The 21,464-nt window shown below is 53.2% G+C and overlaps 1 protein-coding gene across 12 annotated transcripts; it reads left to right on the forward strand.

The window, feature by feature from the left end:
* The first annotated feature begins 53 nt into the window (after positions 1-53).
* On the forward strand, positions 54-21,044 carry SLC9D1 (solute carrier family 9 member D1). Of its 12 annotated transcripts, none has more exons than XM_086330711.1 (14): positions 54-250; positions 1,492-1,571; positions 4,191-4,760; positions 5,477-5,656; positions 5,976-6,167; positions 6,396-6,524; positions 8,639-8,731; positions 10,685-10,871; positions 10,934-11,069; positions 17,260-17,455; positions 18,620-18,770; positions 19,320-19,399; positions 20,136-20,285; positions 20,447-21,044. In XM_086330711.1, exons 3-14 carry the CDS (start codon positions 4,317-4,319, stop codon positions 20,558-20,560), a joined length of 2,052 nt encoding a protein of 683 aa, XP_086186837.1. In that variant the 5' UTR covers positions 54-250; positions 1,492-1,571; positions 4,191-4,316; the 3' UTR covers positions 20,561-21,044. The 12 variants fall into 12 exon arrangements, 9 of the variants coding, with proteins under 9 accessions (XP_086186837.1, XP_086186839.1, XP_086186838.1 ...); XM_086330713.1 differs by having other exon boundaries at positions 10,952-11,069; XM_086330712.1 differs by having other exon boundaries at positions 4,238-4,760.
* Positions 21,045-21,464: the final 420 nt, after the last annotated feature.

Below are 21,464 nucleotides of genomic sequence, written 5' to 3' on the forward strand. Positions count from 1 at the left end.
GCCCCGCGCCGCCCCGCTCCGGGCCGGGGACACCGCGCCCCGCCTCCTTAAAGGAGCCGGGACGCCGTCTCGGCCGCGTCGGCGCCGAGCGCGTTCGGGAGACGGCGGGCAGAGCGGGCCCTCTGGGCGCCTGACCTGGGCCCCGCCCCGGGGGCGGCCCTGCCGCCTGGGAAGGGATGCGGAGAAGTCGCCTCCGTGTCCTCCCCTCCGGAGAGCCGGACCCAGGACGCGCCGCGGCCGGAACGTCCGGGTGAGCGCTGCTCGGCGCGGCGTCTAGTGCGGCCCTCAGGGCTCCCTTCCCCTCCCTGCCCGGGGGTCTGGGCTCCCCCGCCCGGGGGGTCTGGGCTCCCCCTCCCCGGGGGTCTGGGCTCCCCCTCGGGGGTCTGGGCTCCTCCCTCCCCGGGGCCTGGGCTCCTCCCTCTCCGGGGGGGTCTGGGCTCCCTCTCCCCGGGGGTCTGGGCTCCTCCCTCCACGCGGGGTCTGGGTTCCTCCCTCTCCGGGGGGGTCTGGGCTCCCTCTCCCCGGGGGTCTGGGCTCCTCCCTCCACGGGGGGTCTGGGTTCCTCCCTCCCCGGGGTCTGGGCTCCTCCCTCCCAGAGTCTCCGGTCTCCCCGCTTCCTCCCCAGAGCACTGTCTCCACTCTCGGGGTTCCGCCCCCCCAGGCTTTGTGCCGAGGACCGTGCTGCATCTGAGCGCCTTTTCCATGCCCGCACACCTGGCGGCGGATGCAGGGCAGATGCGGGACGGGGAGGGCGCGATGGGAGCGCGGGCGGGGGCTGTGGACATAGCGGGCTTGGAAGGTCCACAGCCGCCTCCCCCCTCCCCCCTTCCCCCATACCCCAGCCAGATCAGGTGTACGGAGGAGTCTCCCCCTCCCCGCACCCCCGGTTCCTGCGGGACCTCACCTGGGAGCTCACACGTGTTTGTCCAGGGGTCACGCGGCCTCCAGCTCCCTTGAGAAGGAAGCACAGCGTGGCCCCCAGTTAACGCGTGACTCAGGGACAGCTCCCAACCCAACTTCGGGGAGCTACTCTGAGGAGGGGATGTTGAGGGTGGCTGCCAGTCACAGGACAGGTGCCAGTGATTGGGTTGGTACCTGTCCAGAATACTGGATTTTGCACAGTTTAATTAGCGTTACATATTTTAAAATTTATTATTGTCCATAAGAATTTTCTGTCCTTCCTGTTTTGCTTTTTAAATTCATTTTCCAGTTCTTTTAGTGATTAGAAAGGAATCATAAGTTGTATTTACAGGATTATAAGTGCTTTATCTTTTAACAAATAGAATTTACATCATCTAACTTGTTAAAGTGTAAAATAGGCTTTTCGGGTAAAATCCTCTGCAAGTCCCGTTGGGTTAGCTCGCTCCCGCCCAGGTGTCTCTGCCTCCTTCTTTGCCGCTGTTTTCTGCCTGGACGCTCTGGTAGAATCTGGCCAAAATGCTCATGACAAACCGTCCACTGCAAATAACCCTCCTGCTTCCTTTTTTCCAGAGGTTCTGCATCTGCTAACCCTGATCCCGCTGGACCCTGGAGGCTCGCTCTGGAATTCTCTCCTGGAGCTCTGGTGCCAGGTCAGGCCCCGCTCCCCCAACGTAGGGCCAGGGGTTCAGCTGGGTGTGGGAATTTTAAGAATTCATTATAAGACCAAAACTAGTCCAGAGTGTCTGTTTTCAATAATTAAAAATGGCAGTAAGAGGGGCTTCCCTGGTGGTCCAATGGCTAAGACTCCAGGCTCCCAACGCAGGGGACCCACCTTCCGTCCTTGGTCAGTGAATTAGGTCGCACATGCTGCGACTAAGACCTGGGACAGCCGAATAAGTGAATAGAATTTTTTAAAAAGGAAAATATATGCCATTTATTTAAAAAAATAGCAATAACAAAATGACACCATTTACTGGAGAGAAACATGTTACAATTTAGTAGTCCATAGGATTTGGTAGTTGAATTTGAAGGTAAAATCAGAAGTTTATGAAGAAGGAGTGATTCATATTTTTAAAAAGTATTTATTTGATCGCGCTGGGTCCTCTCTGTGGCTTGAGGGAGCTTCAGCCTTTGTTGCAGCCTGAGACCTTTAGCTGTGGCCTGTGGGGACCAGTCCCTGTGGTCAGGGATTGAACCCAGGCCCTTTTCTCTGGGAGCACAGAGTATCAGTCACTGGACCGCCAGGGAAGTCCTGGTTCACATATTAAGGGTCTGTAAGGAATTTCAGCTTCATGTTCATGGACATCTATCAAAAGATAGACGCTCTTTTCAGTGGACATTATGACTACGACTGAAATTCTCAAAGGTTTCTCCTTAAAATGACTGCGCCCCTTGGGTGTTGGGGGAGGGAGAACCTACTGCAGGGACTTGTCTGCGGGAGGAGCTGTCACAGTGGACAAAGGGCGTTACTCCCGAACTCTCTGTGCAGCAGTTTATTTTTCTGAAGTTTGAAATCTATAAGAGATTTGCTTTCTGTGATCTTTGGAGAAAACGTGTGTGTCTAGGTCTGTGCCATTAACTCAGCATCTGAAGTTTGTGTCTCGGTTTTGAAAAATACTGAATGTGTGCACATCTGAAGTTGAGCTTGATTTCTTTCCCTCGAAACAGTAGAATCTTAGCATGTGAGTCAATAAAATAACAGATCAGCACATATTGCTGGTATCACTGTGATTGGTCAGTGGTTGGTTTGTTTAAGGTGGTAACATTTACTTAAAGCTGTACTGAAACTGCGCGGGAAACAGTAATGCAAACAGCCCTAGTTGTGTATCCTGGCTTGTTGGAAAGTGAGCTGTCCAGAGTCTGTGGTCCTCTGGGAGACGTGGGGACACAGAGGGTCTAAATGCATACTGAAAAGATTCCTGACTTCATCAGAATACTGGGCCAGCGTGCAGTTTTCAGCGGGTGACTTCTAACTGTCATTCTGAACGTGGGTCACTCTCCTGTTCAGTGGTGGCCTCTTCAGGGTCTGCCTGGGACAGTCGGCCCCACTCGACCACGGGCCACAGCCCCGCAGCAACCTCTTGTGCCTTCGTGAGCTCTCTGTTGGCTCTGAGTTCTTGGTTTGTTTGGAATTCTTAGAAATGCATGCTGTTATTTTTGCTGTGTCTAATCTACTTTGCCTGGGAAACCAGATTAAACTCATTGGAGCTGGGATTCCCAGTGAAGTGAACAGTATTTGCACGTTGTAGAATACCACATGCGTCCTGGAAACAGGGGCCTTTGCGCTGTCCCTGGTGTAGGGCTCGGGCCTCACTGCCTGGCTCAGGGGTGTCGGGTCGCCTTCTGCTGTCCCGCATCTGCACCTCTCCTGTGCCCGCCTGCCTCTGTGGCCATCCTTTCTGCTCGCCTCCTGCACAGCCTCCACCCGCGCTTCCACCAGGCCTCTTCTAGGCGGCACAGCCCCTCACCCCACAGGCAGCGCTAAGACCCGGGCCCTGTCCAGCCCTTCACCCGACAGGTGGTGCTGAGACCTGGGCCCCAAGCCCCTCACCCCACAGGCGGCACTGAGACCCAGGCCCCGTCCAGCCCCATGTGTCCCACAGGCAGTGCTGAGACCTGGGCCCCATCCAGCCCCTCACCCAACAGGTGGCGCTGAGACCTGGGCCCCAAGCCCCTCACCCCACAGGCGGTGCTGACACCTGGGCCCCGTCCAGCCCCTTGCCCCACAGGCGGGGTGTAGGCTTCTGCCTGAGGCCCCCCTGAGAGAGGAAGTGGAGGGGCCTGGTCTGCGGCAGGGAAAACGCTCCAGTGTGGCTGTGGTTTATGACTGTTTCTTTTCTGTCCTTGACGTTTTGTTAGCTTGCACCTGTAGACTCGTGCTGGAAATCGGACCGAGGTCCAGGTGGCTCAGGGAAGTGGACGGTGGCCCAAGCCGTCTCGTGACACTTGAGCTCCGCCTCTGGCCCCTGGAGCTGGTTCCCGGCCCCTCGTCTGTGATGGGGAAGCGGGTAGCGTCCCCGGGCCTTGAATGGGATTGGTGTGTGTTGTTTGCACATGGTAGATGTGGTACATACATGAGGCTGAATTTCCCTTAAAAAATTGCCTTTAAATTCGGGTGTAACCTTCCAGGCACCATACTCTACATTCAGTATTGACTGTAATCTAGATGCCTTAAATAACTCAGGTGTTTCTATTCATCTAGGAAAAATAACATTTTCCTCAGAAAAGTGATAGCTTTTAGTAATTATGTAATACTTTAATCTCAATAGCAATGAATCATCCTTCAACTATATGTGACAGTTCGTCTCTTCTTCAGCTGAACACGTGTATCTGAAATGCCCGCTCATCATAGCCAGAGTCCCTGGGCAGCCCGGCCCTGTCCCTGAGGCTAGATCATGAAGGTGCCGGGGAGGAGCCACTTCTGGATGTGGCTTCCATTCCTGCAGCTGCTGGTGAGCGGCGCGGAGCAGGAGGGCGTGGCGGGGCCCGCTGTTGAGCTGCCCCGTGGCCGGGGGGCGGCCGTCCCGCAGAAGAGGCCGTGGGTCCTGGATGGCTGCAGGAGGCTCTCCGGGCTCCTGCGCCAGAAGGCTGCAGTATTGAACAAGCTGGAGGACGCGATCAGAGTGGTGGAGAGGGACACCAGCCTCTCAGACCAAGAGAAGCTGTTCCGGGTGCACACGCTTGAGATTTTCCAGAAAGAGCTGAATGAAAGCGAGAACTCGGTCTTCCAGGCCGTGCATGGCCTCCAGAGAGCGCTCCAGGGTGACTACAGGGACGTGGCCAACATGAAGGAGAGCAGCCGGCAGCGCCTGGAGGCCCTGCGGGAGGCGGCCATCAAGGCAGGTCCAGGGCTGGGGCGGGCGCGCCCAGGGCTGTGATCCGGCCCAGCGCGCTGCGCAGGGCCACACCTGAGCTCGCTGGGTCTCTCACGCGCCTGCCGTGGGAAATCCCTGTGTCCTGAGAAGAGCGGCTTGCGCTCTACAGTGACCCCACGTGGAGGCAGGCCCCCTGTGCTGCTGCCGTGTTTCAAGTCTCTGATGAGAACTTTTAGCGCAAAAGCTGATTTTCTTCAAGGCCCACACTCTGAAAACTAAAGTGTTAAGGTAGCTTTAAACAAATGTATACACTTGAATTAAGGACTTTGATAAAGGATACTTTTAAAATTAAAAGAAACTATTGTATCAGATGTAATATTTATATAACATTTTAAAGCTATCATTTACGCCATCTATTATGTGGCAGACACTTTAAATATACAAAGTATCATTATTGATCTTCCTGGAAAGGCTATATTATTACAAGCTTTAAAAGTGAGAGGATACAAATGATTAAGCTTTTTTTCACCCAAGTGGGTATTTCTGCCAGCAGTAAGGTGATGGGGTGTGTAGCTCCCGGGTGTGGCCCGTCTGTTATGAGACACAGACCGGGACCTGCCTGCCTGTGTGCTTCCCTGCTGTGTGCGACCGGGAACCTCTGAGCTCGCTCCTGGCGCGTGCGCAGGCGGGCGGGTTCCCTTCTTAATAAGCATCACTCTTCATTTCCCACTCATGAACAGGAGGAGACAGAATATGTGGAACTTCTGGCAGCAGAAAAACATCAAGTTGAAGCCCTTAAACACACGCAGCATCGAAACCAGAGCCTGTCCCTGCTGGACGAGATCCTTGAGGACGTGCGGAGGGCGGCCGACCGTCTGGAGCTGGAGATCGAGGAGCACGCCTTCGATGACAATAAGTCGGTGAGTGGCTGCCGTGCTCCCTGCAGGGGTGTGCGGCTGCGCCGGCTCACACGTGTGTGTTGGCACAGGCTGGAAACACAGGCAGAAGGGCAACACTGCGCCCCGGAAAGGGCCTTGTGTGGCCCCGCAGATGTGCACTGGTCCCCCTGCTTGGCCCCGAGTCTGGCCATCGTTGCACCCCCGCACCCCTGCCCCTCGTGGCCCATCTGCCTCCTGCCTGACAGAATCCTGGAGGCGTTCCTGTCTCTCTCTCTGTGGGATACATGAATTTGAACGCATCTGGCTGGTTTCAGTGACATGACATTGTTCCTTCCTGAAGGTCAGAGGGGTCAATTTTGAGGCGGTCCTGCGGGTGGAGGAGGAGGAGGCTGACCCTCAACAGAACCTCAGCAGGCGGGAGGTGGAGGAGGACCTGGGCCTGAGCATGCTCATCGACTCCCAGAACAACCAGTACATCCTGACGCGTCCCCGGGATGCCACCATCCCACGGGCTGACCACCACCTCATAAAGGTAGCAGGGCCCCCCGCCCCTGCCCCGTGATGGGATTCATGTGTTCTGGTTCTGTAGTTGTTAGAACCCCCCGGGAGCGAGCCGCAGCTCCTCCCCGGATGCTTGGGAGGCGCCGCGAACCACGCCGCACCTCCTTGCCTCCGTCTCCCCTTCAGGGAAGGCAGGGCACTGTCCCCCATGGCTGGCGGCCCCCTTTCCCCCACTGACCAGCGTCTCGCCCTCGTGCAGGACCTCGTCAGCATCGTGATGCTCTCCCTGCCTTGTGGCTGGCTCTGCACCACCATCGGACTGCCCACCATGTTCGGCTACATCATCTGCGGCGTGCTGCTGGGGCCCTCCGGACTCAACAGCATCAAGGTCAGAACAGAATCTGCTGTGCAGGACCTGCTGAGCTTAAATCAAGGAAGGTGGCCGTTTCTTATAAAGCTCATCAGAGATGTCCTTTAGAATTTAGTAGGAAATCTCTAAAGTATAGGAACATCGTTGTGTTCGTTAATGAGTGAGCGTGTTGCCCAGAGAAGATGACCCTGTTCACGTCTGTAAGATGATACTTGTTTTAGAGATTCTCTGTGCAGTACTACAGCGGACTGGGTTACTCAGACGCTGAAGGAGCTGGATGTGCTGGATTAAGTACTCCGCAGTGCTGGATTAAGTACTCCGCAGTGCTGGATTAAGTACTCTGCAGTGCTGGATTAAGTACTCTGCACGCTGAGAGGCTGAGAGCTGAGCAGTGATGAGGCCGTGGTGTCGTGCGGCCAGGGGCGTATAGGGCGACCCAGCCAGCTCCTGTGGAGGCCGCTTGCCGACGAGCAGCTCTTCTGGCAGTGAGGAGAGAGTCCCCGGCCTTGTGTTCTCTCAGGAAAGCACAGTGTGGACACGAGGGAAAGAGAAAGCCAGGAAGCAGCATCCTGGTCCCCTGCCGCGGGACCCCTAACGCAGGGCGTGGGAGGGCATGTCCGTCCCCACCCTGCCCGACACTGCCCTGCGGCCTTGCCCGCCTCAACCCAGGCTCCCCGCAGACCACACAGGCCAGGTGGGAGGCCTTCACGCTGAGCAGTCCTGACTGTGGACAGGCTGCCGGGTGAGAAGGGCCGTGCTGCCGGCCGAGAGCCCAGACTCGGCGGGGAGACGTACATGGCCGCCGCCTGGGAGCCTGGTTTCATTCATGACTTGGCTTTTAAGTGGCAGTTTTCGTGTGATGAGACGGCATAAAGGCTGTCGGTGGAAAATCCCCTCCTGCCCTGTTTCTCCCTCTTGCCAACAGTAGAGACACAGACGTATTTTCCTTTCCGTTTTCTCTTAATAGCAAAGAATTAAGGCTATCAGATCCAACTGGGTACTATGAAAATTGTTCTTGATAAATTACCTATACCATGGAAAAATAATATAATTATAATAGATAAAGATACCAAGATAAAAATCCAAGATCATACTAGCCAAAAGTGGGAGTGGGTAATGGAGAAAGTGTAATTGTACTTAACTGTACCCCAGTATTTATCTTTCCTGATAGGGAGTTAATAGACTTTCAGTTTCTAAGTCAAGAAGTGTAGGTTTAAGTATGTTACTTTAAAGTCAGGTTGGAGCCCAGTTTTCAAAAGCGGAAAAATAGTAGCAGTAAAGAAGTGTGAAAAGCAGAAGACATAAGAGAAGCAAGAGCAAACATGTCTTATAACAAATATACGTGGAATAAACTTCGCTATGAAAAGACGCAGGTTCGTAGATGGTGTCGGGAAAAAGCGTAAACAACGTCGACTCAAAATAAAATGACTGAAGGTTGAGAGTGAAAGGAGGAAGATGCTGGCAGAAGCGGCCGGGTTGCTGCTGTTCACGGCCTGTGGACCATGGACGTGCCCGGTGGGGCCAGGGCAGCAACTGTCGCACGAACACCTGGACTCTAGTTTCACGTGTTCAGGAAACACTGGAAAAACTGACCAGTTGGTGGCCGCCACGAAAACCTCAAATGTAAACAATGTGCATAGCACCAAATACACAAGCAGCGTTCTCTCCTGTAGAGCAGGGACACGGGGTGAACGCTTCCGTCTGTTAGGGCCTGTGGGGGTGCCCGCCGTGGCCCAGGAGGATTCCACACTCCCTCTCACCAGACCCAGGGAACGTGAGACTCTTATCAGTTAAGCTTCAACCTCAGCGTTAGTGCCTCCCTGTCCCCACAGGAAGCCAGTGGGAGGAAGTAATAGAAATGTAGTGGCAGTTAATGAGCTTGAAAACACATGAATTTGTGAGCTGGTTCCTAGAAAATAAATACAAATATTCCTCCAGCTGATCGAGAAAAAAGGAAGAAAAGCACCGCACTCAGGAAGCCCAGATCTCAGACGCAGAGGAAGTCCAGATCGCTCGCTTTTCTTTTTTGTTTTCTTTACTGGGCTTTTGGGGTAGTCCCACTGAGTTAGGATGATTCTGTGAATATCTTAAATGCGTTGAATTACATGGTTTTAAACTCTCTTGTTTTTCAGTCGATTGTGCAGGTGGAGACGTTAGGAGAATTTGGTGTGTTCTTTACTCTGTTCCTCGTTGGCTTAGAATTTTCCCCAGAGAAGCTAAGAAAGGTGAGTCCACTCGTGTGCTTGTGGTGGTGTCCCCCCCCAGCCTAACACGCTCTGTGCTCAGCGTCCACGTTCGTGGCTTGCCCAGCAGAGTAGAATATGATGTTATAGTTTGATGTTATTTTTGGAACATAAATTTCGAAAGATAAATTTTTTTTAAGTGAAAATACAACGAGTAAGTGGAATTAGCTTTTATGTGTCTAATTCCAGACCAGGTCTTAGAAGGGATACGTTCAGACTTACTAACTTATGGGTCCCACCAGGAGGGTCCAACTCTGCCAGAGGCTAAAATACCATAGGGATTGAAAAGTCAGCGTGTTACTCTAGGGGAAGTTCCTGGTTCTAATTCCTAAATGAGTGGCAGATTTTGACTTAACTGCTCTGTCACTGTGAGATGAAAGTACCTGAAAGATTAATAGGCACGCTTAGGGCTATGTGTATCGATAAGCATTAAATTAGCGGAAGCCGCAGCTCCCCTAAGTGGCTCGGCTCCTAGAACGATTACTTGGAAAGCTGGCGTATTCCAGAATGGAAACGGAGTTAGATTAGAAGTAAATTAATGAAAACCACTCTGTGTTTGAACAGACACATCACGTAGGAGGAAAAAGCTGATGGGGACAGGATGGGGTGGTGATGGACGCTGCTGGCTGCAGGAAGGGCAGCTCCCAGGTCCCTGGGTTTTCACGTGTGTTCAGTTTACAGACGTTCACAGCAGATGGTGTTGCCTTGAGGGTGGGAGCGAGGGGGCCAGCGTCTGGCCCCCACGTGTCCCTGGCTTGGCCGTCTTAGTCACTGGCGTCCTCATCCAGGCCGTGAACACTGGGGAGACGCAGGTGTCCTCTGGCCCCAGAGTGCTGAGATTCACCCTTTCCTGCACTCAGGTCTTCAGTGTTGAACGAGCGCGGTGTCGCCCACCGTGACACCCCTGTCTTTGTCGGGGTGACGTTTGTGATGCTCTGGGGGTTTTGCACCTGTCGCTGCAGCCTAAAGCAGGGCTTACAGGGCAAGTGTGTGTCCTGAGTTGGGGCAGGAGCCTGGGAGGGACTGGCCCCTAGTGGCTGCCTTTGGGTCTGGGGTGAGCTGGGGTCTCTGACGGCCCCTCAGCTCCGACATCCCCAAGCGCCACTGAGCTCTGGCTGCTCCCCGCCTGGCGGCCCTGACCCTTGACCTGCACCAGGGGCACACCCCACGGCTTCGTAGGCAGGCTGGAGGCTCGGCGTGTTGGCTCTGAGCTGATAGTTCTCTCGCTGTGCTGGGTACGTGTGGGAGATTACTGGTAGGGCTTTGAGGTGTTAGTAACTGTGGGCAGGCCCCTCTCGAGGCTTGGGTGAATTCTCCCAGACGCCTGATGAGAGGCTGTTCAGAGATGCCTGGCTCTGCGAGCTCCTTCCTGGGCCTTGTGGCTGAGGACATCTCTGTTCTGCCGTTGGGCGCCCTGGATTTGTCGTTTATCCTTAAGCCACCTGGGCCGCCCCGGTGTGTCCCAACCCCGACCCCAGGATCAGGGACAGGCGCTGTTTCCATTAGAAGAGGGGCCCTGGGTCCTCGGCTCCAGTTGTGTTCTGAGGATGGGGTGCACACGGAGAGGGAGGGGCGTGCTTAGTCCTCAGCAGTGCCCGGGGCTCAGGGGTCACGTGTGAGCACCTCAGTTTCCTGGTGTTGTGCCCTGCGTTTACTGCAGAATCGCTTTCTACAGGGCCACCTGGTTCCTGAGCAGGGGCGCTTCTGCTGCTTGGGGCCGTGGGCGCTGAGGCATGTACACGTGGTCCTTGGGGCCATGGGTCCTGAGGCGTGTGTGCACGTGCTCCTTGGGGCCGTGGGCTCTGAGGTGTGCGTGCAAGTGCTCTGAGGCATGTGTGCACGTGTTACTTGGGGCCATAGGCTCTGAGGCATGTACGCACATGCTCCTCGGGGCCGTGGGCGCTGAGGTGTGTGCACGCCCCTGTGCTCCCCCAGGTGTGGAAGATCTCCCTGCAGGGGCCCTGCTACATGACTCTGCTCATGGTGGCCTTCGGCTTGGTCTGGGGCCACCTTCTGCAGATCAGACCCACCCAGAGCGTCTTTATCTCTGCCTGCCTGTCCTTGTCGAGCACACCTCTGGTATCCAAGTTCCTCGTGGGCAGCGCCCGCAGTGACAAGGAAGGTAGGTGGGCGTGTGTTCCAAGTGATGCTGGAGTTGCCTAACCCGAGTCCACACACTCTTAGTGGTGTCTTCCCGAGCAGGCGACATCGACTATGGGGCATTGCTGCTGGGGATGCTGGTGACTCAGGACGTGCAGCTGGGGCTGTTCATCGCCATCCTGCCCACGCTCATCCAGGCGGGAGCTGGTGCTCATGCCAGGTATGCTTTATGCTGTGCTTTAGTGCAGTTTGTTTTTCTGGCTTCAGATCATTTGTTTATCGAAATACTGCTTAGCACTTTTTCCCAAAGACATGGAACTTGTGCAGCACAGGCTCAGAGCTTAGTGACAGCCGTCACACCCCTGGGCTCAGATCCAGCTTCATTGCTGTGGGCATTCACTTTATTTCTTCCTTTCTAACCTGTATGCTTTTTCTTTCTTTTTCTTGCCTTATTGCACTGGCTAGAATTTCCAGTGCTTTGTTGATGAAGATGGTAAGAGTAGATGTCCTTGCTTCTTCCTGATCTGAAAGGGAAAGCATTCATTCTTTTCTTCATTTAGTGTGATGCTAACTGGGATTTTTGTAGTTATTCTTTATCAGTTCCCGGGTTGCTCGGAAGTTCTGTCTTGAGTGCATGTTGGATTTTGTCAGATGCTTTTTCTGTACCTACTGATATGATTGTATGGCTTTTCTTCTTTACCCAGTTTATATGGTGGATTACATTGATTAATTTTTGAAAGTTGAACCAGCATTGCGTATCTAGAATAAATTCTACTTGGTTATGGTATATAAATCTTTCTATGCATTGCATCATCTAATTTGCTAGTATTTTGTGGAGGACTTTTGTGTCATGAAAGATACTGGCATGTTGTTTTCTTTTTTATTCTCTTTATCTGCTTTTGGTATTAGAGTAATACTAGGCTTGTAAAATTATTTGGGAGGTGTTCATTCCTCTTCTGTTTGCTATTTTCTGGAAGACATTGCATAAAATTGCTGTTAATTCTTCCTTAAATGTTTGGCAGAATTCTCCAGTGAAACCATCTGGGTCTTGAGAGTTCCTTTTTGAGAGTTTTCTGGAATTAGAAATTCAGTTTGCTTTATAGTTACAGGGCTGCTGGAATTATCTGTTCCTGTTGTTGAATGTGCTAGTTGGGTTTTTTGAGGAATCGGTCCGTTCCATTTAATCGTCAAGTTTATAAGTGTAGACTCGTTTGTTGTACTTTCTCTCCCTTTGGTGTCTGAGGTCTGCAGTGATTGCCCCTCTTTGATTCTGCAGTAGCCCTTTCTCAGAACCAGCTCTTTGTTTCACGGGTTGCTGTCTGTCTGCGGTTTCGCGTCCATTGTTTTCTACCCTCCTTAATATCATTTCTTCCCTTCTGTTCGCTTTAGGTTTATTCTGCTCTTCTTTTTCTAGGTTCTTGGTATGAACTCAGATTATTGATTTGAAACCTTTCTTCTTTTCTACTACAAGTATTTAGTGCTATAAATTTCTCTCATAGCGCTGTTGGCTGCACTCACTTATTTAAACATTTTGAATTTTTATTTTCATTCAGTTAAATGCATTTAGGATTTTTCCTTTGATACTTCCTCTTTGATCTGTGGATTGTTTAGAAATGTGTTGCTTAATTTCTAAGTGTTTGGTGATTTTCTTGTTGTCTTTATTTTATTGATTTCTAGTTTGATTCCACCATGGCAAGAGAACACACACTTTGTATGATTTCAGCTCTTTTTCATTTGTTGAGGTTTGTCTTCTGGCCCCAGATATGATCTGGTAAATGCTTCAGAGTCGCTTGGAAACAAAATATGTGTATTTTTATCATTGTTGAGTGCTCACGTGTATCAGCCATTCCTGTTTGTTCGCACGTTGTTCAGTCTCTCTGAATTCTTGCTGTAGTTCAGCCACCTGTTGAGGGAGTGGTTGGAAACCTCGGTTGTAACCCCGTTGTCTGCTCCTCCTTTTAGCCCTGTCAGCTTTTGCTTTATGTGTTTGGGGCTCTGTTGTTTGGTGCATTCATATTTAGTATCATTTTGTTTCTAGTAATCTTTCTTGCTCTGAAATTCACTTTATCTGATATTGATACACATAGTCCCTCCTGATTATTTTTTATTCACGCAGCCCACAGTACACCTTCTCTTCCCTTCAGCTTTCAGCCTCTTGTACTGTTGTATCTGAAGCGAGTTTCTTATGGACCACGTGTTTTTGGATGATGCTTTTGTGATCAACTCAGCAAGTCTTTGTGTCTCAGTCGGTGTGTTGAGACCACTTGCGTCTGAGGTGAACACCGTCACGTTGGGGCTCAGTCGGTGTGTTGAGACCACTTGCGTCTGAGGTGAACACCGTCACGTTGGGGCTTAAGTTCTGACGTTTCATTTTGTTGTCTCTGTTTCATGTCCTTTTCCGTTTCCCTTGCATCCCAGCGGCACTTGCTTATTTTTAAGCATTCCGTCTTAGTTTGTTTAGAGTGATTTTTAATGTGTTGCTTCCTGTGGCTCCTTCTGTGACTCTTCAGGCGCCACAGTATCCCCACGTGGACTTGGTCACCGCTGTTAGCATTTCACCGTTTCTTGGAGAACGTTCCACGACTTGTGTGAAATGTGGATCCTGTTTCCTTCTAGGGCTTTTTCCTCCCCTACTTTTTAAATGTAATTGTTGTATTTCGTCTTTTCTCTACTTATGTTGAGTACTGTTATCTGATGGCTTTTTAAAGTTTTGCTTCAATGATTAAATAGGATTTTTAAGTTTTATTTTATTTTTGTTTACCTTGCCATGCAGCTTACAGGATATTAGTTCCCAGCTAGGGATTGATCCTGGGCCTCTGGCAGTGAAAGCTTGCAGTCCAGGGACTGCCCTGGACTGCCAGGGAATTCCCCTGAAATAGGATTTTTGAAGCTCATGAGAAGTACTACTTACTATACTTCCTGTCTTTCACCCATCTGACTCTCCTTCTCCTCCCTTCTGTGCGGTCTCCTTCCTGCTTGAGGACTCTGGCCCCTGTCTCACTGTTAGCCTGCTGCGGGCAGCAGGCTCTCTCGGTTTCCCCATCTGAGCGTCTCCCCACTTCGTCCTGAGGGTGCCTGTCCACGGGGTGGGTGTCTTCCTTCCAGGGGCAGCAGGCTCTCTCGGTTTCCCCGTCTAGTCTGAGGGGGGGTGTCTTCCTTCCAGGGCCTGGTCGTGTGTGCTGCCCCTCCCTCTGGCGGCCCAGCGGGGAACTGGCTCCTTTGGGCTGCGTTTCTCCGGAGCAGCACACGGCTCCGCTCCGGCTGTTCTTCTTTTGTTTTAGTTTTCAGACATGGTTTACAGCGTGTCCTGGCATCTCGGTCGAGCTGACGGCGCACGCGATTCCGAGGCTGGCATCCTCCCAGACCGCTGGCCTCTCACTTGTCCCCGGGCGCCCTCTGGCCTCTCCTGCGAGGCCACTGATCCCACTGCTGCCCTGCCCCCCGAGGCCTCCCTCTACGTGGACGCGCTGGGGCCGCAGCAATGAACCTGTGAGCCTGTGACTCTCTCTGGGTCTGCTCTGCGCGGCGTTCGTTCGGCTCCTTGCAGCCACAGGTTTCCGTCTCTTGCCTGATTCGGGGATTTCAGCCCTGGTTTCCTCAGGTGCTTTTCCAGTCCCCCCTCAGCCCTCATTCCAGGACCCCATGGGGCCAACACGGCTCTTCTCTTGCCTCCCGGGCCTCCAAGATGCTTCTTTATCAGTCTGTTTTCTGTCTGTGGCTCACTGGGTAGATTCTGTCCAGATGCTTCTTTATCCGCCTGTTTTCCGTCTGTGGTTCAGACTGGGTAGACTCTGTCCAGATGCTTCTTTATCCGCCTGTTTTCCGTCTGTGGCTCACACTGGGTAGACTGTCCAGATGCTTCTTTATCCGCCTGTTTTCCGTCTGTGGCTCACACTGGGTAGACTCTGTCCAGATGCTTCTTTATCCGCCTGTTTTCCGTCTGTGGCTCAGACTGGGTAGATTCTGTCCGCTTCTTTATCCGCCTGTTTTCCGTCTGTGGTTCAGAGTGGGCAGATTCTGTCCAGATGCTTCTTTATCCGCCTGTTTTCCGTCTGTGGCTCAGACTGGGTAGATTCTGTCCAGATGCTTCCTTATCCGCCTGTTTTCCGTCTGTGGTTCAGAGTGGGTAGATTCTGTCCAGATGCTTCTTTATCTGCCTGTTTTCCGTCTGTGGCTCAGACTGGGTAGATTCTGTCCAGATGCTTCTTTATCCGTCTGTTTTCCGTCTGTGGCTCAGACTGGGTAGATTCTGTCCAGATGCTTCTTTATCCGCCTGTTTTCCGTCTGTGGCTCACACTGGGTAGACTCTGTCCAGATGCTTCTTTATCCGCCTGTTTTCCGTCTGTGGCTCAGACTGGGTAGACTCTGTCCAGATGCTTCTTTATCCGCCTGTTTTCCGTCTGTGGCTCACACTGGGTAGATTCTGTCGGTTTGTCAAGTCCCCGGGCCCCAGCGCCTGTCGTTGCCTCTCTGCTCTTCAGCTCATCCAGCTTCGGTTAGTATGTTGTTTAGTTGTATAATTTCCATTTTATTCTTTTTTTTTAAACTTCCATTTCATTGTTGAGATTTTCTGTTTTTTTCTTCCCTTTGTTTCAAGAGGATTTTTAATTGCTATTGAATCATTTTTATGACAATTGCTTTAAAATCTTTGTCAGATAATTCTAACGACGACTGGGTCTTGATGTTGGAATCTCACTCAAGTTGTGGTTTTCCTGATTGTTGGAGTTTTGTATCTGATGAGTGTCTGATTCTTTACTCATTTTTAAAGCCAGAGGCCCCACGTTGAGGTGTGGTGGGGGGTGGGGGGGTCATCCTCCTGCTGGGCTCGGCCTGGGGGAGCTCATCACCTGTCGGCAGGTGGAAGCATTTTATATTTTATATATTTGCCTTTCGCCAGATGTTATACTGAATTTCAGCAATCCAAAAGTGATTCAGATATCTGCTCCACTCCCAGGTAGCTCATCCCATTGGGGAGGGTAGGAAGGGCAGCTGGTTAACTGAGGTTCCCAGGGGTGGAGGCCCCCAGCTCGCCATCAGCCAGCCCCACGGCCTGGGTGAGGTAGCTTCCTGGACACGCTGGACGTCAGTGCGTCAGTGTCCTCACTGGCAGGATGCAGACGCGGTGGGAGTAGCCTGCCTCCTGGATGGTGTGTGGGGGTCGCCAACGGGAGACTCGCAGAGCCGCGAGCGCGACCCTCGGACATGCAGCCACCAGAGTCTGTTTAGCAGGAAGGCAAGCTAACTGTTTGTCCCTTTGACCCTAAGCTGTTTAACTGTCAGAAAAGCAACCTGAGTCACAACCTTATTTCTTCTGCCTACAGATTTTCAGGGTAACTGAACAAAATTCTGGACAGAAAAAGGATTTTAATTTTAGCTGGAGGTCGCTTGAGTTCTGTTTGAGATGTACAGTAAGTCACTCCCAGGAGATGAGGGGCCTCCTCCCAAAACAGAAGCAGAACCGAGGGTGCTGGGCCCCTGCAGAGCGTGGGCATCACTTGGGAGCAGGCCCCTACTGGCTAGACAGCCGCAGCGCATGCAGAGAGACTGGGAAAGCTGTTCTTTTTCTATCTTCCTGATTTAAAGCTCATCCAGTACAGGTCCTGGTCCCGCTGATTTTGTTCCAGTTTAGTCACGAATGCTATGTTGACTGAGAACTTTACTGACAAGGCAAAGTCCCCTGCGTTGTGTTAAGACTGTAGAAACGGCAGCAGCATGTACAGCGTTTCTCGGGTGAAGCTGGGGCTACCGCGTGCCCCGGCCCCTCCACGCCAGGGCATGTGCCCCGCAGAAGTGGGAGCGCCTGTCCCCAGGCGTCTCCTGTGAGTGACGGCAGCACGGTCCTGCCTGAATCACACACTGATGGGGATGAGTCTTACCTGAACATGTGTTACCACAGTAAACAGAAACGCTCATGTGAGTATTCATGGCAGCATTGGTCACACTGCCTTTATTCTAAAAAGAGCTTCGTGCAGAGCCCTTTTCTCTGTGACGGAGTGACAGGGGCCTCCAAGCTCTGGCTTGGGGTGAAGGACTGGCACCCCCAGGCGGGAAGCCTGCGGTGTTCAGGGCGCGGTTGCCTTATGCAGGATTTCAGGTGGCGGTTAACCTTGGAGAGGAATTCTATCCCCTGCCCTTGGCAGGGACACATGAGCTGTCAGCCGTGGATCTTTGCATCCTGAACAGCATACCTGCTCCAGAGTGTTTGTTGATCACAATACAATTCAGCCTCTATATTTGATTCAAGTAACTGAGTTTCTGAGGTTAACGTTAAATAGATTTTATTCCAGCATTTGGGAATAAAGATGTGTATGATCTGGGTAATTTGTTGTGTAACCTTGAAAAGGAACGGAAGGTCTTTCTGCTGGACTGGGGCATGCCTTGGGGAGAATAAGGCCTGTCTCTTTCCCCAGCGTCGCCATGGAGGCCCTGCGGCTCCTGGCCCTGGTCGGGCAGGTCCTCTTCTCGCTTGCCGCCGTTCTGCTCGTCTGTCTGCTGGTGAGGACCTACCTCGTAGGCCCTTACTGCCGGAAGCTGCACGTGGAGAGCAAAGGGAACAAGGAGATCCTGGTCCTGGGCGTCTCCGCCTTCACCTTCCTCATGCTGACGGTAACGCCCGGCCTCTCGGCATGCACATGGCTGGGGCAGGGCTCTCTGGCTCATGCTGCTCACGGCTGGCGCATGAGGCACTGTTTCCACGTGTGCGCCGTTGCGCTCACGCTCCCGGCTGGGGTGCCCGCGTGTCTGTCCTGCACGCCTTACACCTAAGGCAAGAGTCAGTGTGAAATCGTTTTCATCGTGTTTGATGAGAACGAGCTAGTTTGCAGCATAACTTCTGCTGCTGTGATATGAGAGGCTCACATGGAGGCTGGTTTTGGATGGAGCCTTTCCAGCTGGTAAAGAATCCGCTTGCCATGTGGGAGACCTGGGTTCGATCCCTGGGTTGGGAAGATCCCTTGGAGAAGGGAACGGCTACCCACTCCGGTATTCTGGCCTGGAGAATTCCATGGACTGTATAGTCGATGGGGTTGCAAAGAGTCAGACATGACTGAGCGACTTACACATACACATCCCAGCTGAGGGACAGGCTTCTTGTAAAGGAGGGCGGAGTTCCGGGAGACCCTGTAAATAGTCCGAGTTGTGGCGACATTACCTGCAGGACAGCAGCTGCGCCCCTCGACGTGGGCCGACCCACCTCGTGTTCAGCCAGTCAGCATTCACGCGCGGTCCTGGGACTGGCCCGTGACTCCAGGCCCGAGGCCGCTGTGGGTCCACGGCCGTCTGTGCGCGCTGTTTGCTGTGGCGGCTGCGAGCACTTTGTCCGCTCCCTCCCGGGCGTGTTTTGGGCTCCAGCATCGTCGTCTGTAGGGCCTGTGCTGCTCTTGTCTTGGTTTAACCCGAGTTAAACACACGTCTGCTCCCTTCCTGCAGGCACCAGGGGGTGGGCACAGGTTCCTATGCCACGTTTTTAATGCTCAGGAGTCGGGCAGTTTATTGATTCAGGATAGAGAAAATGTATGACAAATACTTGTTCTCACTCAGAAATCGCACAGCAGTCTCCCTGAATGGTGGTTTCACCTGGTTTATGGCTGCTCCTTCTTGCCTGTGGGCAGTGGCTTGGCATTTGCCACTGTGTCCTCCCCGGGGTCCTCCCAGGATGCTGGGCGGGGGCCAAGGAGCTGGTTGTGGGGTGCTATGGGGACCCCTCTGGCGTGAGCCTCCTGGCAGAGACTCTGCCGCGTGTACCCGGCATGTCCCGTGTCCTCCCCCCAGGTCACCGAGCTGCTGGGCGTGTCCATGGAGCTGGGCTGCTTCCTGGCTGGAGCCCTGGTGTCCTCCCAGGGCCACGCGGCCGCCGAGGAGGTCATGTCCTGTGTGGAGCCCATCCGCGACTTTCTGGCCATTGTGTTCTTCGCGTCCATAGGTGACTGTCCTCCAGGGCTGATGCCCCTGCTGGGTCTTGTCTGCTCACTCGTGTTTCGACTAACAATTTGTGCGGTGAAAACAGTTCCTGTGGAGGCTAGGGACTGAGGGACTCTCACTGAGGAGGGCAGGTCTGAGCTGAGGGACATGGGCTTTTAACAGGTGGTCCTGCGTGGCCCCTGCTTAGCAGGGTGGCAGGTCCACATCAGCGCATCCACACCAAGTGTGGGGGGATTTCTGATTTTAATACAAAAAGCCCAAACTGGTGTTCAGGCTGCTGCCCTGGGAACACCCGTGGGGTGGGGGAATCAGCCTGGCCCCTCACTCACGCCGGGCACTGCTTGGTGGGCCTGATCAGCCCCAGAGACGTCGAGTGCGTGGCTGTGTAAATGGGCTCCTGGTTTGGTCCTGGTTCCTGAAGGCCAGGCCTGCCGCGCGGGGCTCTGGGTGGGATGGGTGGGGAGACCCCCTGTCCCTTCCTGTCTTGGACGCAGAGGTGCAGGGAGTCTGACCGCCTGGCCTTGGAGGGTCACCCGCCCTGTCCCCGCAGGCCTTCACGTGTTCCCCACCTTCGTGCTCTACGAGCTCACTGTCCTGCTGGTCCTCACGCTCTCGGTGGTGGTCATGAAGGTACGGTCGTGCTTGTGAGGTCCACTCTGTCTTTGGTTTACCCAACACCCCGCCCGCCGCTTCCTGCCTGTGTGACCCCTGCCTCCCCGCCTTCACCCCGCGCCGCTGGGACAGCTCGGGCTTCTTGGGTCAGGGTGAGGCTCCATCTCAGACTCTGTTGAAAATGGGGTCTTAGAAGCTGGGAGTGAGAAGCTCTGGACCGTCCAGGGGCCCTCACTCTGTGCTTTGTCTTGTCCGGAGTATAAACACAAACCCCAGTCTTGTACCAAACGTGCATTTTAACGGCCCTGGAGAACTATCTTGCCACTTCCCACTTGTATCCTTTGTGGCTTCAGACTCTTGAAGTGCCTGTGTTAACATGCGACCCGGGTGCGGAGGGCGGAGGAGGGGTTTACAGCGAAGGAGCCACACCCCCAGGCTGCTTTGCCCAGGCCTCACCCACAGTGTGTTAAGAGGACAGTTGCATCCTGACCACTGCTCCATACTCCTGGGCAGCAGGCCTGGTCTCCCCAGGGTGGGGGTGGTCCAGTGTCCTCTCGTGTGGCACTGTGGTGGGGGCCGAGCGGGCCGCTCTGGTGGGCTGTGGTGGGGCCGAGCGGGCCGCTCTGGTGGGCTGTGGTGGGGCCGAGCGGGCCGCTCTGGTGGGCTGTGGTGGGGCCTAGCGGGCCGCTCTGGTGGGCTGTGGTGGGGCCGAGCGGGCCACTCTGGTGGGCTGCATGACCCACCTCCCGGGCAGTTCGTCTTGGCAGCCCTGGTCCTGTCCCTGCTCCTGCCCAAGACAAGCCAGTACGTCAAGTGGATCGTGGCCGCTGGGCTGGCCCAGGTCAGCGAGTTCGCACTGGTCCTGGGGAGCCGGGCACGCAGAGCCCGAGTCATCTCCCGAGAGGTGAGTCTGCCCCGGGGCTGGGGGTCGGGGGTTGGGGGTGCAGGTCGAGGTCCCGGGCCCTCCATGGCCCCACCCCTGCTGCGGGAAGCCCAGCCCACCCACTGGTGCCCCGCCCCCACCACAGGAAGCCCCTCCCCCCCGCTGATGCCCCGCCCCCGCAGGTGTACCTGCTCATCCTGAGCGTGACGACGCTCAGCCTCCTCCTCGCCCCGCTGCTCTGGCGCGCTGCTGTCGCCCGGTGCGCGCCCCGGCCAGAGAGGCGGTCCAGCCTCTGAGGACCCCGGCCAGGTGACCGGCAGAGCTCTCACCGCTCCTGGACCTGCTGTGCCCGCACTGGAGAGTCTGGGGAGGCTGCCTCCGTGTAACGCTGACTTGGCGGTTGTGCCTGGATGTGCCTTTTCTCCTGAAATTACCGTTAACTTCATGTTGTTACTCCATCACTTTGTGTGTTTTCTTGGTAAGGAAAAAATTAAGGAGGCTTTTTTATTTATTGAACAACTTTTTGTTGTAATCTGTTGGTCAGTACTTATTAAACGTTTCTGTGATGTGAGCTTTTAATTCTGACAGTTTGGAAAGTTACTTTTAATACTTAAAGTCTGTGTTTTCTAGAGACAAAGGTCTTTTACATGTCTGTTTGTTTTTTATTACAATTTTAAAACACTCTCGTGTCAATTTGTATTAGAAATACCATTTCTTTAAAGTGTTTTGTTTTGAGTCATGAGACTATGCATTCTTAATAAAGATCATTTATGACCAAAATATAATTGAAATTTATTGATTTCATTAGATTTTTATGTTGAGCTCATCGTTGATTTTTTTAAATAAAGATGTGTCCCCTGTTACCTCACTATTTGAGAGATCGGATAGATGCATAGCTATCTGTGAAGGCTAAGTTCTGACTTTAATTCTCTAAGTGTATATTGGTGATTATGTGCCCCATTTTAGAAAACCATGCAGCTAAGATCTGATCCTTACAAAGCTTTCCTGAAGGGGTGCCTAAGTGGAGAGTTTCTATAAATACAGGCCTTAAGAGCCCAACAATTTGACCAGAACCCTTGGCATAGAGGGAGACACGTGAAGGGTGATTATGGATCACAGACATAAATTAGGAGTTGCAGTAATATAAACTAAAACATTAAGATGAAGTAAACTGAACTAGTGTGAAGTAAATCCATGGAG

This window comes from Bos grunniens, chromosome 12 (genome assembly GCF_055505025.1).
Source record: "Bos grunniens cultivar Pamir isolate PY7600 chromosome 12, Bosgru_T2T1.0, whole genome shotgun sequence".
In the NCBI taxonomy this organism is placed as follows: Eukaryota; Metazoa; Chordata; class Mammalia; order Artiodactyla; family Bovidae; genus Bos; species Bos grunniens.

Coding starts and splice junctions, on each gene's coding strand:
- SLC9D1 (XM_086330711.1), top strand. CDS start 4,317: ATGAAGGTGCCGGGGAGGAGCCACTTCTGGATGTGGCTTCCATTCCTG. Junction 11,070..17,259: donor GGAGCTGGTGCTCATGCCAG/GTATGCTTTATG, acceptor CTCTTTCCCCAG/CGTCGCCATGGAGGCCCTGC. Junction 17,456..18,619: donor TCACCTTCCTCATGCTGACG/GTAACGCCCGGC, acceptor TCCTCCCCCCAG/GTCACCGAGCTGCTGGGCGT.